General features: G+C 37.3%; 1 protein-coding gene across 1 annotated transcript; it reads right to left on the bottom strand.

The window, feature by feature from the left end:
* Window positions 1-486: 486 nt before the first annotated feature.
* LOC121954334 (p53 apoptosis effector related to pmp22) lies at window positions 487-13,846 on the bottom strand. The gene is made up of 3 exons (XM_042501772.1): window positions 13,502-13,846; window positions 6,325-6,465; window positions 487-3,466 (listed from the first exon to the last, which is right to left on the bottom strand). The coding sequence occupies exons 1-3, from the start codon at window positions 13,704-13,706 to the stop codon at window positions 3,255-3,257; spliced, it is 558 nt and encodes a 185-aa protein (XP_042357706.1). The 5' UTR covers window positions 13,707-13,846; the 3' UTR covers window positions 487-3,254.
* Window positions 13,847-15,704: the final 1,858 nt, after the last annotated feature.

The following is a 15,704-nucleotide window of genomic DNA, read 5'->3' as shown; positions in this document are numbered from 1 at the left end:
ACATGAGCCCGTAGCAGCCCTCGTTCTTCATGCTACACCCCAATAAAAAAGTCTGGACATGCCACTGGGGCAAAAAATGGCAATCTGAAGTGAACAACAAATAATGTCAGTACATTTTATGCTGGATTTTGATAAAAAGTTATTCCCAAACCCAGACCAGCTGAGTATAAAACAAAGAGTCTTAACCACCTGACTATCTGGGACAGGAGCACATGGATATCTGGTTTGACTTGATGGATTGTGTGGACTAAACTATAAACAGGAATGTAAGATACTGCAATGTTAGTAATTAAAGTAGGTATGGGTGCCCACAGCGAAAAAAACGTTCAGACCACTGAAATATTTTTAAGGCCAAATATTAATACCCCAAAATTAAGACACTTTTTGAGGACTTGCAGACACCCTTCTCTGTCATCCCCTTATCCTTTCAAACATAAACGTGGTCACTGTATTACAAAAAAAGAAAAAAAAAGCCAGGAAATGTAATCGCTTCAATAAAACTTTTTATTGCATAAAAATACACAGACTACCAAAAATAACCAATTCATACTACAGCAGAATTACAGCTGGGTGGTTTCCAGAAGTGAATGTTAAGAAGACATTCTCTATATAATACATTATATACTCATGTAGTGACTTATAATGTCCAAAAATGCTGGCGTTAAGAGAGATTCATGCGCATAAGTAAAAGCACGTTTTCTACCTCACCATCGAGACATGCAGGAAGTTTCTTCAAACCTAAATCTGCCTGAATCTGTCCTCATTCTCAGTCTCTACCAAATTACAAAGTTGTTTGCGCAGAATTTTGCTGCATAAACAACTTGAAAGACTCCAAATAGGATGATAAAATCATGAGTTGTGGATTTGATCAAAGATTAATCATGTCTCTCCTTTCATTTAACAGCCACATGATCTTTCCTCAGAACACTTTCATGTCTTGTTTGGGCACGAATTTGGCATGAACAGAACTGCGACTGTGGACTGGGATTAATTGTGAGTCAATAAAACCAGGCTGACCAGTTTGATTGGACATTCAACTACACAACACTGAAGAAGCTAAGGCACAAGTTTTACACACAGTATGTCAGAAGATTGTACACTTCGGTCTCAGTACTTCATCAAACCAGCAGATGGTCATTATCAAAACTTACGAAGGCGTTCAGAAAATACATGATTGGTCATCCGTCTGTGACTCTTATCTTTCAAGGAATCTCTTCTCTCTACATATACTGTCTCGATCTCTAGATTCATGTATTTGAGGCAACAAAACGTGAAAAACACACAACCAGTTTCTGAGTTGTTCCCTTTAAACCAAAATGACATGAGGTCATTATTAAACAAGGCAGCTCACATGAGTTTAAAAAAATTAGGGAACAATTTCCACAAAGAATGATTAAAATAACTGTTCTCTGGAAGGGAATATTATCAATAAAAAAAATGGACCAAAATGGAAAAGAAAGCACTCGAAGCAGAATGTAATGAATTAATTATCAAGCTAAATGGAAACTCACTTAAATTTGCTTCCAGTTCAGAGTGACAGAAAAGCAGCTAAGTCAATAAACCATCACAAGCAGTCTATTCAACAAGTGTGATACACTCAAAGTAATTATTTGGTCTAATTTGTCAGGTTTACATATTTCAATTACATATAAAATTGCCATTCAGTTGAGTCAAGCAGTTCTAACAAACCTAAAAAGTACCATTTATAAAATTAAATTAAATTAAACTGAGATAAATTATATGAGGATTTATGGAACCACAGTTCACAGAATTGACCTAATTTACTTTAAAAAAGTTTATGTGATTATTGTTAATAAATTCTGTGTATTTCAAATATATAGATTCAAGCATGTGAATTAAGATAGTTGAAATACATGGAATTTACCAGTAATTACATAAACTTTATTAAAGTGAATAAGGTTAACTTTATGAGCTATGGTTACATAAACTATCATAGTGTGTTCATCTCAGTTTTACTTGATTTAATCATATAAATGGTAATTTTTGGTATATGTTAGGATCACTTGACTCAGCTGGATGGAAAATTTAGGGGTGAGAACCAGACGAGCGAAAGTGACGGACTTTGCAAGATAGCCAAAACAAAAAATCAACATACTTTGTCCTGGTTTTATTCATTAATTTTAATCTTTAATTTACACACTTTTTTACTCCAAATGGTTGATTGTGTTCAGTTTTAAGTCTTTTATTTTTATTAATAATAATCATTCTTGATTGGTTTAGAACTTACAAATAATCTTTTGGCAGCACGGAAAGAGCTCATCAAGAGCATTAATTTGATATATAGCGTATATATAACTCATATTTGCCAAAAAGGTCACATACACCCCTTTGTTTCTAACCCCTCGAAATTGAGGTATATAAATCTGACAAAAGACAACATAATTTCTTTGAGTGTAGTGTTCAGATACAATGACAGCACAGCAAACTCCCACCGTCTTACCCCTTTGGTAATAACTAAATAAGAATACAAAACTCTGGTGACAAACAGCAGATAAGAATGACCCAAAAAATGCATAAACATGGTTCATACACAACTCTTAGACTACATTTCCACATGTATTGATTACATTCATCTTCCATGCCTTTGCTTCTTTCTTACCTTACGCACAACCACATACAGAATAAAATACACACTGAGGAAGTCAGATAAAATAATTATAACACATGGGACAAAACCAAATGATGATCAACGATTCCTTTTGCATCCTGTGCAAATTTAGTTCAAATTGCTCTTTTTCCAAGGTTTAAGGAGATCTAAAATAAACCAGGCTAAAGCTATGCTTTACACATAATTACGTCCCTTCGGTTAAGTGCACTTGGGTGATGTTGCATTGAGAGTTACTGGTAAAAAGTACAGATAAAACGAGGAATATGTTTCACTCAAATGCAGAATGTGAAAAACAACGCTTTTTTATGAAGCTGACTTAATCTAAAATAGAGGTCTGTACATTAAAGCAGATGCGACATCCAATCACAGTCCACTTCCTGTAGCAATAACCCCTTGCTTCTGACTTTGCTCCTGGGTGGTTAACGGAGGAGGTTTTTTTTCCCACTACTGAACCAAATCTGACTGAACTGAGCCATCGTGGGTCTTTGGTGAAATGGAACCATGTAAAAATGTTCAATGGCCGGCACAGATCGAGCTCAGAGTGGAAAGTGGAAATGTCTGTAATCGCGCGTGTGTGTGTGTGTGTGTGTGTGTGTGTGTGTGTGTGTGTGTGCAGGTTTAGTCTTTAAGCAGAGGAGTAGATGTATTTGGTCTTGGCCAGGCCGGTCAGCTCATCCTCGTAGCGTGGCAGGCAGCAGAAAAGGATGGCGCAGCCGATGCAGAGGATGGTGGCGCCCCAGCCGAAGCCGTAGGCCCAGGTGTAGTTGTACTTGCCCTCGAAGATCAGCTCGTTGAATTTGACGGGGTAGATGATCAGAGCAATGAACTGGAGAATCACTGCAGACACAGAGAGAGAGAGAGAGAGATGACCTTATATCCAGCTATTTAAAGTGATACTAACAGCAGGGTGTGGAAAATACCTCCGCATGAGTGTGTAAGAGTTACATCAACATATTGACATCAGATGAGTCAGTTTTAGCAGGTAACGAGCAGATCTTTCATTGAAACGCTGGTACTGGAACTGATGGCTGCCTCTTAAAAGTTCAGAGAGATATTCTCAAGAAAGGTGTGACACTGGTTTGTCCTGTGATGTATTTTTTAGTGACAGTAAACCTTCACGCCCTCAAGCAAAGGCAGGGCAGACAGTGAGTCAGGTGTGACACAAACTGTTCTATTAATCACAGACGCTTGATTCAATCAGAAACTCGATTTCTGAGTCCACATCAACTTTGTTTTAGCCCAAATACTCTACATAACCGCTCACTTTTTTCCATCACACAACAAAATGGTTGAGTGCATTTTGATTCTGCCGCCAAGGCAGCCGTTGCTCTCAGTTCATGTCAGTATGGTATGAAGAACAGCAAAAGATTCCTGTCTCAACTCTGAACATTTCTGATCCATTTGGGAGTTTATACACTTACGTTAGTGCCTCTAAATGCCCCTTAAGTTGGTGTTTTTTGTATTATTTTGTTTTGGCCTGATTTCTTTGGTTTTTGATAGGTATTATTGTCATTTTCCTTTTTCTTTTTAAAATAATTATTTTCAAATGTGCAATTTTTTAAATTGGTTAGGCAGCCCCCTCGTTTATTACTGGACCAATTTAAAAAATATTCAGTAATTTTAAATCCCACTTCTGGATTTGGATTGCTGCTTTCTCCAGAAGTCTCTCTCTCTCTGTGGGGAGGCTTCAGGTAGCATGTAAACACCGGCATGCAGATATCTCGAGAGACACTCATTGGTCATGTGCAAGTGTGCATACGTGAATGCAACTCCCACACTAGGAGACATGACGCCATTTTTTGGTTTTAGTATGTTATTCTTTGTAAAGTTTTATTCCTGGTCACCATTTGCTTCAACTGTTTGGGAGATGAGTGAAACACCTTTTCCCCATAAAGCTCTGGCAGTTTTTTGTGTTCTATAAAACTTTACCTGACTTTCCATCGGCATCGGGGTGTATTTTGGGTGAATTATCCCTTTAGGAGGAAATCAAAGGTGATCTTGAATGATTGGTATGATCCAATAATTGTTGTGCTGCTGAGAATAAACTACAGTTATAATCTAAACATCCTTTTCTAATCTTTGTATCGCTGTTTTTCACCAAGACTCTGACTGATACTGGAGTCATTTAATGTTATGTCATCTGTAAGGGCAAAGCTTTATATAATTTGTTTGTTTCCAATGTTCTTGGGCTCTCTGTGGGGGTGAGTCACAAACAGACTAAACCAGCTGTTGCCACAATTACACCAAAACCTCACCCTTCCCTCCTCCAGTAACAAATGTTCTCATCTCGTTAAGACTCCCACTTAAAATGTATCACTACTAAAGAAAATCTGGCTTTGTCTTTCACTCCTCTGTTTTGACTCATTCTGTTAACCTTTGTCTCTCTCTCAAATTTAATGAGAATTTGTATTTGTTTCAGCTGGATCATGATCAGCATTAGATGTGGCACAAAACTACCTGCCTCCTGCTGTTGTAAAATCAATTTGAATTTTTATGGCGAGGTTCAGAAAAATCCCAAAATTTCAACTGTTAAGAACTTCTCAATTGACACTGTAGGATGAGGTATAAACCCTCTTTTCTTCTTGGTACAATAAAAAAATAAGACAAGTATACAAACTTTTAATTAAAGACAGTTTCAGATAAATGGGCTTGTTTATTTATTCTTTAATCTGACATTGCCTGATTCAGATCATAATTACAGCAACCATTTTATTTAGGCAAACTTCCTGTTTGGCTGCTTGTGTTTAGACAACATCTGACATTTGTGAACTTTCTTCTGTTCAATGAAAAAAAAAGACCTCTTTAGAAAAACATGTTTATTCTTCAAAGTAAGGTATTATTTTGGTATTAAAACCAAGTATAAGAACTGTACCGAATGTCTTTTTTAAAAACATTTACCACTCACTGTGAAGTTAAGGGACTATTTCTTCATTTAAGAGTCGTCCCAATGAACAAGGGTGTCACATATGAAACTGGGGGGGGGCACCACCAAAAAATTTTGAGCATCAAAAATTTAAATTCCTGCACTCTATTAAATCTCTCTGCTCCACTTTGTGCTCTTTCTGCATCAATTTATGGTTTAAATTAATTAATTAATTAATTAAATCTTTATGTTTGTCAAATTAAAACTCTTCTAATTCATGTTTTTATTTGAGGAGACAAATGCACATATTATAAATATGGAGCGAGACATGCCCCCCAAAAATCTACACCTATGCCAATAAAACCTGTCCTCAGTGAGGGCTAAAGTCTGAAGATTTAGATATGTTAAAAACCTTATCTTAATACCTCTAAAGTTAAAAAGATTTGGGCTTGATTTACTTACACTGCCCCTTCATACAACCACTGCTCTGAGGCTGTTCTCTGACATTGTATTTAAACAGTTAAACTCTTACACATGCAAGCATTAAAATGTTTCCTGAGAGTGGAATATCATTCACTGTAGCGGTAAGACCTGAGGCGTCTTTATTATCACCTACACTTCATCTTTTTTAAGTACTGATCTTTGTGTTGAAAAGGCGAATTTCATTGAACTGGGTAAAATAAAAGGGTGATTTTTTGTTATTTTCTGTTACTACCAACTTGAGTCTGTTTCAAACACTTCGACTGACTTTCCAGGTTTGGGTAGCAGTCATGCACACTGAAAGTGGGCGTTTCTTCGCATGTTCATGCATGTGTGAGTGTGTGTATCTTACCGACAACGATCAGCATTATTCCTATGACAGGCAGGAGAGTGAGGTTGAGGGAGCAGCACAGAGCCACACAGGAGACGATGAAGGCGATGATGAGGATGATGAGGCCAATGATCATGAGAGCAGCGACTGCCTGGGCCCAAGCTGGAGATTCAACACAGACAAACACACAGATTAGTGATATGCATACTCAAATACAGAGACACACAGTTTTTTATGGTTTCCTATTTTTTTCTGTGATAAAATGTTCATATGTTCATCTGAGTCTCCTTCAGTTACGACTGTGCGCTCAAAAAGACACGAGTTTTAACAGCAGCAGCAAGCTGTACCATGAGCGTTTGCAGACTGTGCCTTTTTATTTACTTAATACTCTTCTTAAAAAAGACACCAGAATTGAGCATCTAACAAGACATTGAAGAAAAGTGTTCTTTATGGTGAAGATTTAAATGAAACATTATTTTTCAGAAAGTAAATTATCTATAAAAGAAACTAAAGATGAATTTAGGGTTTGTGCATTGCTAATATGGATGTTTACATAGCATTTCATTATTTCTTTATGCTGTCTTTTATTGAATCGAATGCTTCTTAATTCCATACCCTGCAATACAACTTTTATTCCTGTCTTTGTGTTTCTACTGTTTTACTGATTACAATTGTTACTATTGTTGTTTTTAAATTCAATTTATTTTTTTTCTTATTTTATTCTTTCTTTGGTTTATTTGTTAATTGATTTATTTTCTGTCATCTATGTTGTTTTTTTATTGCTTTTGTTATTTTCTTTTATTGTAAAGCACTTTGATCAACTGCTGTTGTTTTTAAATGTTCTTCATAAATATATCTGGGTTGGATTGGATTAGGAAGTGTCTTTTTACAATGTGTTTCTTTTGCTATTTGATGCTTTTGATGTTATATTTAGAGCACTTTGAATTGCACTGTCGCCAAAAAAGTGATATATAAATAAACTTGCCTTTCTTTTTGCTGAACTGATATTACCATTTTTCCCCCTCTGAAACTAAAACTGCACTCTTGCTTAGATGCACTGAAATTAATGCTTGTTACACTCAATAAAATTTGTCAAAATGTCATAATTTCTGATGAGTACATGGGTTGTCAGTAAATTTATGTGCACTGTTTGTGCTTTGTTTTCTGGAAATAAATGACTCATCTATTGAGCAATGTTTGGACGTGATCTGCAGTCACTGTTGCAGCTCTGATGAACTCCCCTCTTATGAACTCATGACAGCACATTCCACAGGCTAAGTGAGGTTCAAGCTGATATGGCGAGAGAGGGAGGCGAGCTGTCGACTTGCTTAACACACAAACGCCACACCCTTAACAACACTTTCCCTCTCTTCGTTACTGTGACGCTCTGCAGGCATGGTGTCTATAATTACAAGGAACTCGTACTGACACAGGCAACTCCCATCGTGCGTGGTTGGAGATCTTGGGGCGTCTTTGTACAAATCATCACGAGACAAAAAAATGTAAAATAAAATGTGCTTCAGTGGGGAAGTATAAAGAGAAGCTTTTAGAATAATGTATAATAATCTGTTAGCAAACATGCCTGTAAAAACATTTTGTGTTCTGGTCAAGTTTTAGAAGCAGTCTAGGATCAAAATAACAACCTGTTTATGCATTAGGTTTAAATTTCATCACACAAACTGGTGATTAATCAAACAAAGAAACAAACAAACAATAATGCAGATAATACTGTCATTTCTAAGACTACAGCCAAGCCCACTGAGTGCAATTTCAACATGCAGTTACACCCAATGCAATGTTACTGGATCGGCCAACACCCTAAATTATTAACACCTGCATGTGTGTGTGTGTGTGTGTGTGTGTGTGTGTTCAGGTAAAGCCCAACCTGCAGCAGCCCAAGGTATTTCTCTCATGCAAACACACTGAGACGCACCAGACGAGTTCAACTGGTTCATTTTTCTCCCCCATGGAGACGCAGAAAGTAAAACCTACTAAGCACTGTCAGGATATCAATCACAAAGCAAGTAGACGATAATAAAATACTAAAAAAAAACCAAAAAAACAAGCAAACAAAAGCAGGGTAGACCCAAGCAAAGAGACACAAAAACCCTCGGAAATCTGAAAAAAAAAAAAAAACAGCAACAACTATTGTTTGTTTAAATCAGGGTTTCCACATATTTTTACAGATGACTTTTAAAAAGTCGTTTAAAATACTTTCAAGCCATTTGAAGTAGGGTGTAATTTCTTGTGTGGAAAGTTAAGCAAACATTTAGCCACTGTTGTCATTCTGAAGCCATTGATTATTAAACATGCACTTTCCCAGCATTTGCAGGTAAGCAAACTGCGAGTGTTTGCTAACTTTACTGACATGTTAAGACATTCCCATCGCCAACTAGCCAGTGATACTCACAGTGCAGCACTCGACTTCAAATTAGTATTTTGCATAATGTTGGATAATTTTTTAGGATTGTTATATGCATATTTTAAACAAAAGTTGTAACAATGTATAGTCAAAACTTTTCCAAAACATTCTGTCAATTCCAGGACTGGAAAATAGTTTTTCCTCATTTCAGAACTTTTTGAGGAATTTCATAACCGTGGGGACCCTGTTTAATTATCTCTCTTCAAGATCAGATTGTCCACCAACACATCTTGTAAATTAAATCAGCCTTTCCCACAACGCATGAACGCTCGCTTGCTGAAGATTCAGTCAGATTATTTCTGTTTAAAGCATAAACTTTACTATTCACCCCAAATGAAAAAAAAAAAAACTGAACATAATTATCTCAGCATTCCAGCTTTCTGTGGTTTTGCGACACTGTTATAATTCATCTTCTGCATCATCTGTGTCTTCACCAACGTTCAAACTATGGGGGAGGAAACTACAGGCAGTGATTTTAACCTGCATGTGGACATGAGTGGTTGGACTACTTCTAGACACTTTACAGATGAGCCAAAGTTTGATGTTTAAGTTAAAATGTTAACATTTGTGGACAAAACAAAGATTTGATGGAGCTCCACTTTATCGCCTTCATGTAAAAAATATTTGCAGTAAATGTAAAATGTATCCTCATGCCTACGTGTTTGTTTCTGTTTTAAGCCGGGACATGCTCTGTCCTTAATATACATGGTGAAAATGTCTGGGTGTGTGTGTCTGTCACGATCACTCAGACTTAATGCCACCCAGCTGTTCAACATCTGCTTTCCTCCTCTGATCAAAACTGAGGAGATTAGGCTCCTTCACTTTTACTCTATAACTAACAAACACACGGGAACACGTTCTTAACTGCAGCTTTACTAAAAGCCTCCTATGAATTCTACAAATGCAAAAACACGCTGACTCTCCCATGAACACTGCATAAAGCCTCCGCCTCATGACAAATGCGATTGTTCTAAAACTGTGGAGTTTTTTTTTCAGCCCTGCTCTTACAGTCAAGGACAATATTCATCAAACTTCTTTAGAAAAAGGCTTTCGCACAGGCAGCAGGGATCAACCGACACCCTGTGCTTTGCCCGAAAAGATTTTAATGCCCAGCCAGCAGCTCTTTGTGCAGAACAGGAACACACTACCAAAGTTTTATTACAGACTTAGGAAAGTGTTTTTTTTTTGTTTTTTTTTGGTACCAACTTATTTAGAAAAACTTTCGGTTTACAACCATGTGATGTGAAGTGAGTGGAGATTGCCTGGTATCTTAATGCCTAATGAGCATATAACGTCATATCACTCTCCCCCTGAGCAACATCTCATATTAAACCAGTAATTTTCTACTTTTTGCCAGCGCTCATGCCAAAACATGTTTATTCCTGTAGTTCTGTGAAAAGCTGCAGTTCCTTTCAGCTTTCACATGTACACAAAGAGCCTTTGGTCCGATGCCAGTATTCACTACGACCTGCATCCGCGCACACACTGTACTGGTCATGTTTGTTTCCTCATTGTTTAGTTCTCCAACATAACCCCACAAGCATTTAGACCGGAGCTGTGACTCAAGGAACGCTCAGAGGAACCTCGGGGCAAGAATGCATCCGAGATCCAGCCAGAAGTTTTCTGGCAGCTGCGACCGCCTTTTGTTTAACTGCTTCAGTCCTGCTGAGAGCCGGCCAAAAACAGCAGCAGTGGACAACTCACACAATGACCAAAATTGAAACTTCAAACCAGACCAGAGGAAGTATTTTTACATTATGAGAGTTAAATAAAATACATTTTGTTTTAGTTTTTACTGACTTTACTGCAGCTGTCACTGACCCAAGAGGCTGGAACCGAAAATTTCACTAAATATTTATCCTTGCAAGTTCCCATCGATCCATTGTCTAAATATTAACAAACACACAGGAGCACATGCATATAATGAAGTACAGAAATGAGAACTTAATTAATTTAAAAAACTACTAAAGATGCCCATTACTAGGGGTGTGAATCACCAGAGGCTCTATGGTATTATCACGATACTTGAGTCACGATACAACATTACTGCGATTTTAAACGCTTTACGATATGCTGAGTATTGTGATAACATTTATTGCAATATATTGTTTTTTTTTCAACAGAAAATTAAGTCTCCAATGGAAAACTCAACCAACACCTTTTACTGCAGCAAAATGTATCAGATGGACTGAAAAAGCCCTTGATTCTAAAATTGCAGTTGCTACCAAAAGTTTATTTCATATTTACATTAATTATAATGTCTAAGACATGTATAAACATGTCTTATCTATCTAAGACCAACAAAAGGAGCAAATTCACATTTGAGAAAATGGAAACATCAAATCTTTGTAGTTTGAGAAATGACTTGAACATTAAGGAAACATATTTGCAAATTAATTTTGTTTCCAGCAATTAGTCAATTAATGAACTTATCATTGCAGCCCTGCACCCTATCAGATAATAGATAGGTGTGTACCACTGCTTTTCAGAGGTTAACAAACGCTTAACGTCAGCCATGATTCAGGTTATGCAGTAATGACTTCAAATTATGCAGAGTTTCTAGCACAGCAACCTCAAAATGCTCAGGAAATCAGGTTATTTGAGCTCTGATAGAAGTATGTTTACTGTCGTATACGCTGTCCTGACTATTTGAAGCTATGTGCCATTAGAGTCACTAGCCGACTTCCACAGAGCCTGATAAGAGCAACAAAACGGTCTTTGTTGGTGAGTGTGGGTGTGGAATAACACAAATACAACCTGAGGAGAGCGAGGGAGAGAACAGAAGTATGCTCTGTTTTGTTCAACATGATTTTCAGAGAGTCTTTGGTTGGATCTCTGTAATGAAGTGAAATCTCATTAACAGTTTGTCTAGCCGTGTTTGTGTTAACAGGTTTGACAGGCAGGCAGAGTGCTGGTCACAAACTATTTAAAATATTCAAAGTCTGCCTGAAGAGTTTTATGTGTTTGAGGATTGAAAACCCCCAGCAAAACAACACACACAGACTATTTTCTGTGATAAGTTTTATAAGAATTAAGTTATTTTAATGATCAACTCTGATCCCATAAAGACTCTTTTACAAGTATCCTCAGACGTATCAAGATGTTTTATTATTGAAAGTGATTTTAGAAGTAGCTTTTGTATTAAAAGTAGTACTGTAATAGTGTAGTACTGGTGTCAGCTGTAGTTTCTTGCCTGTAGAAAAATAAAGCATAAACAAAGCAACAGAAGACTACCTGTTTGGCAGGTGTTACCAACCTTCTTCTCTTAGAGGGCCAAAACCAAATTTTAATGGTGGGCTATGAGCAAAAAGCAAATATATATCATGTTATACTTTTCAGATGCAAAATAAGACTTGAGTCTTAATTTAAATGCCCTTTGTCCGAGTGTTACTGTCTCTGCCTCTCCATTTTTGTTTCACCTCACTCACACCAAACTGACTTCCTGCATAAAGTGTCCGCAGTGCTTAGACTTTAAAAAATAATTAATAATTCTGGATCCTATGTATTTAAGGAGCATTTTTTTATCTCCCAATAAATAAAACTCTAAAAGCTTACACTATCTTTTCTTTTATTCAACTTTTTTTTTTCGCTAGACTCATCTGGTGGGCCAAACAGATGTTTATGGTTGGTCAATTTTGGCAGCAATGTTACAGTTTCATAAGATTTTATAAAGCCAGTTATTGAATCTTTCTGATTCGACACTGGTCTGCAACTCAAATCAAATCACTGTGTATATTAAAATCAGATTAAAGGAGACAGTGTGCTGTACTTCTTGGCAATGGTGGGTTTTTGTCAGAGATTATAGAGCTGCTATGAATATTGTAATTATTACAATCTTTTCTATAGAAGGACTTTTAAATTTAAAGTATTTTTAAAAGTCCAAATTACATGAAAAAATTAGTATCTTATGTTACAAGTTTCTGCTCATTTTTTTTGTTCCACCTATGGCTCTTTTTAAGGGGCGTAGAACAAAATCCTGGGCCCTATGCATAAGCAGTCTCTGTGGGACCCTTGCCCATCCTCTCTTGATCCATGTCTCTCTCATTTCTTTATTTCTCTTTCATTTCTTCTTTTTTTTTGAGACCCATGCGCTTCTTGGGGAAAGACATGACATGAAGACTCACTCGGCTCTGGCTACTTTAAGGGAAAAATCCTAGTTTTGGGTTGGACTAAACCAATTTGCACCTTTCAGTGGTGAGAGGGGCATCGGAGTGCTTCTTTTTTCTTTTTTTATACTAAGTTCAGTCTTAACTCATTTCTCAACAAATGTATTCATTCAATTCTAATTTAGTTATGGCACTTACCAATGACACCCATGCTCTTTTTACATGCTCTACCTCTCTTTTTTATGCTGTTGTATGCTTTTAGGCCTGTAAAAGTCATTTAAACACTTTATGTGACACTGTGCTACATTAATAAATTAACTTAAAAAGAAGCACGTGAAATTCAAAGTTAACTTGCAGAAGACGCTGTTTTATGCAGTATTTGCTCCTGTATTTAACCATGCCCGGACATGATAAAAAAGCGAAAGGTTCATGGATGGACCAAAGTTCAGTCTGGGAGGGTTGTAGGCCTCAGCCCTCCTCCCCTCAGCCTGGAGTTTTCGGTTGTAGTCAGAGGTCGAATCCTTCAAGTCACAATGTTGAATTTTTCAGCACAGCGACACTAAAACGGAATCTGCTCATGTTTCTGGCTGTTTTAACGCAAACATTCTCTCCATCTTATCGACATTATTGTTTACGCGGACCTATATAATGTCTGTAAACTGATACTTACAGTTCTCCATGAGCGACTTGCATTCCCAGTTGTTATTCCTGCCTCGGCACTGGTCCCACATACTGGCGTAGTGAGACTTGGCGCCCTCGTCCTCGACCCATCCGGAGGTGGCGGCGATGGCGATAATGTCAAAAATAATGGCGAAGAGCAGCAGCAGGGGCACGATCCACCTGCATCGAGGATATGCGATCCCACAGCGGAACATGACGGCAGATCGGAGTGTGTGGAGCCGGATACAGAGAGGAGCAGGAGCCTGAGAGCGAGCGCGGTGCAGTCCGTGCGACTATATAGTATGTTGTGCGTCTTTGCGCAAGAGGATTGTCAGTAGGTGTGGAGTAGATACCAGATAATAAAAGCCCCACCCGAATGTGTCATGCAACCTGTTTTGGGACCTGAAGGGCTGGGCTTGTCTGACTGTGGAAGCTGGATCAGGCCCAGCCCCATTCACTGTGTCATATTACACCCAGAAAAAAACAAAAAACACTGCAACTGTTGAGGTGCCTGTTTGACCTCGACCCTGATTTATTTTTTTTAATTACTAAACTTATTTTTTATTTTATTTGGGGGATTACAACAGGTAGTTTCGAACTGGGCAGTGAGTGGGCGGGGTGTGGAAGTAGAAAAAGATAAATAAAATAGATAAGTGAGATGGTACAGTTCATAAAGTTGCCAGAAGATGGCAGCCTAGCTCACTTTAAAAATAAAATCCATAATAGAGAAAGTTTTTTTCCCGGAATTATTGTATTTCTCAAGTACTTTATTTACAATTAAAAAAAAACAAAACAATATTTGTAGCCTATTTAACCATATGCATCTGATAATACCAATATATTATTTTCCTTTAGATTCTGAGGTGCAGTGATTTGGAATAAGATGCAGTTGCATAATAGCTCTTTGAAATTTGAGCCAATTGGCTTGGTTTCTTTTATAGCACAGGAAGAAGGCAATAAGCAGAGAAAGATAAACTGACTGAAAACACTGACTGCTACTCCTCCTCCTCCTCCTCCTCCTCCTCCTACTACTACTATTAATAATAATAAATAATAATGCTAGTTTGAATAAATAAAGAAGGAACTTTCCCCTCTATTTAATTCCCTCGTGCATTCTTATGTGCCTTTTTAAAAATTGTATTATTGTTTAAATACACTTTATAGTTAGTATTTATGTCAGTGCAGTATTTAATGGTTTTTCTTGTATTTTTCTATGCTTCATTTAAAAATAACAGATGTGTATAATGTATATGACTGATCTTGTACTTCTGCTGCTGAGAAGTGATGAAAGAGTGCAGAAACCTAACAAAACAGGACACAAAGGGTAACTGAATGATCTTAAGGAACTGAAAATGCTCTGGCCTTCACTGTCACCATAGTTCAACCCGCTTTAATACCTGAGGGAAACCTTGGCACATACCACCATCAAAATACCAAATGAGGGAAAATCTTTTGGCAGAATGGTTAACATCTGGAGACAAGCTTCGTAACAATGTGTAACAGAACAACTCTCATGGCACTTTGACAGGGATTTTACTGGGATGAATGTGACACTTTCTGATTCGCAGCTTTTTTAAGCTTTTCTTTATTTAAATAAAACTGATGCAACTTGTCAAACAAAAACTGTAAGAGCCCTTAGAGTCAGTTCCTGAAAGCTGTCAGCAGATGACATCATCAATTGAAGCGTTAGCACTCTGATGTCCACAGTGGGGAGATATTAGTCTGTGTTTGTAGATGGTATAGTTGCTGTTCAAAAAGAGTTCAAACAGCACAATGTGAATTTGTCTTTACAGTGGATTTTCATTTTAATATTGGGAATATCAGGTATACTGTAAGAGGAGCCCCTTTTTTCAGGTGTCAGGTGAAAAGTGAAAAACAGTACATGTAATTTAGTCTTTTAAAAAGAAGATTAGAGGAGGGGTGCTCAATCTGCTTTGCCGGTGCCACTTAAGCAAAAACAAAAAAGTAAATATGATATAATGAACAGATATATGCAAAATAAGAATAAGCACAATAAGAAGCTTTTATTATCATTATACAGAATACAATGAGATGAGATTTGTTACATTTTTGGTCTGTGCCCTGAAATACAGAATAACATATTTAAGCTATATACATATAGGTGACCTACTTTTTGTGCTACTCGTCTTGAAAAAGTCACGTGATATAATTACGCCGACGTGATCCGCGACGCCAGGGGGGTTTTACGGTCG

The sequence above is a fragment of the Plectropomus leopardus genome, chromosome 15, assembly GCF_008729295.1.
Source record: "Plectropomus leopardus isolate mb chromosome 15, YSFRI_Pleo_2.0, whole genome shotgun sequence".
NCBI classification, from domain to species: Eukaryota; Metazoa; Chordata; class Actinopteri; order Perciformes; family Serranidae; genus Plectropomus; species Plectropomus leopardus.
The sequence above is the reverse complement of the archived record's forward strand: the minus strand, read 5'-3'. Positions and strand labels throughout refer to the sequence as shown.

Excerpts from the sequence above, each read along its gene's own strand:
- LOC121954334 (XM_042501772.1), bottom strand. The coding sequence starts at position 13,706 with ATGTTCCGCTGTGGGATCGCATATCCTCGATGCAGGTGGATCGTGCCC. Across the intron at positions 6,466-13,501 it reads CAAGTCGCTCATGGAGAACT|CTTGGGCCCAGGCAGTCGCT; the intron begins GTAAGTATCAGT and ends TTGAATCTCCAG. Across the intron at positions 3,467-6,324 it reads AATAATGCTGATCGTTGTCG|TGATTCTCCAGTTCATTGCT; the intron begins GTAAGATACACA and ends CTGTGTCTGCAG.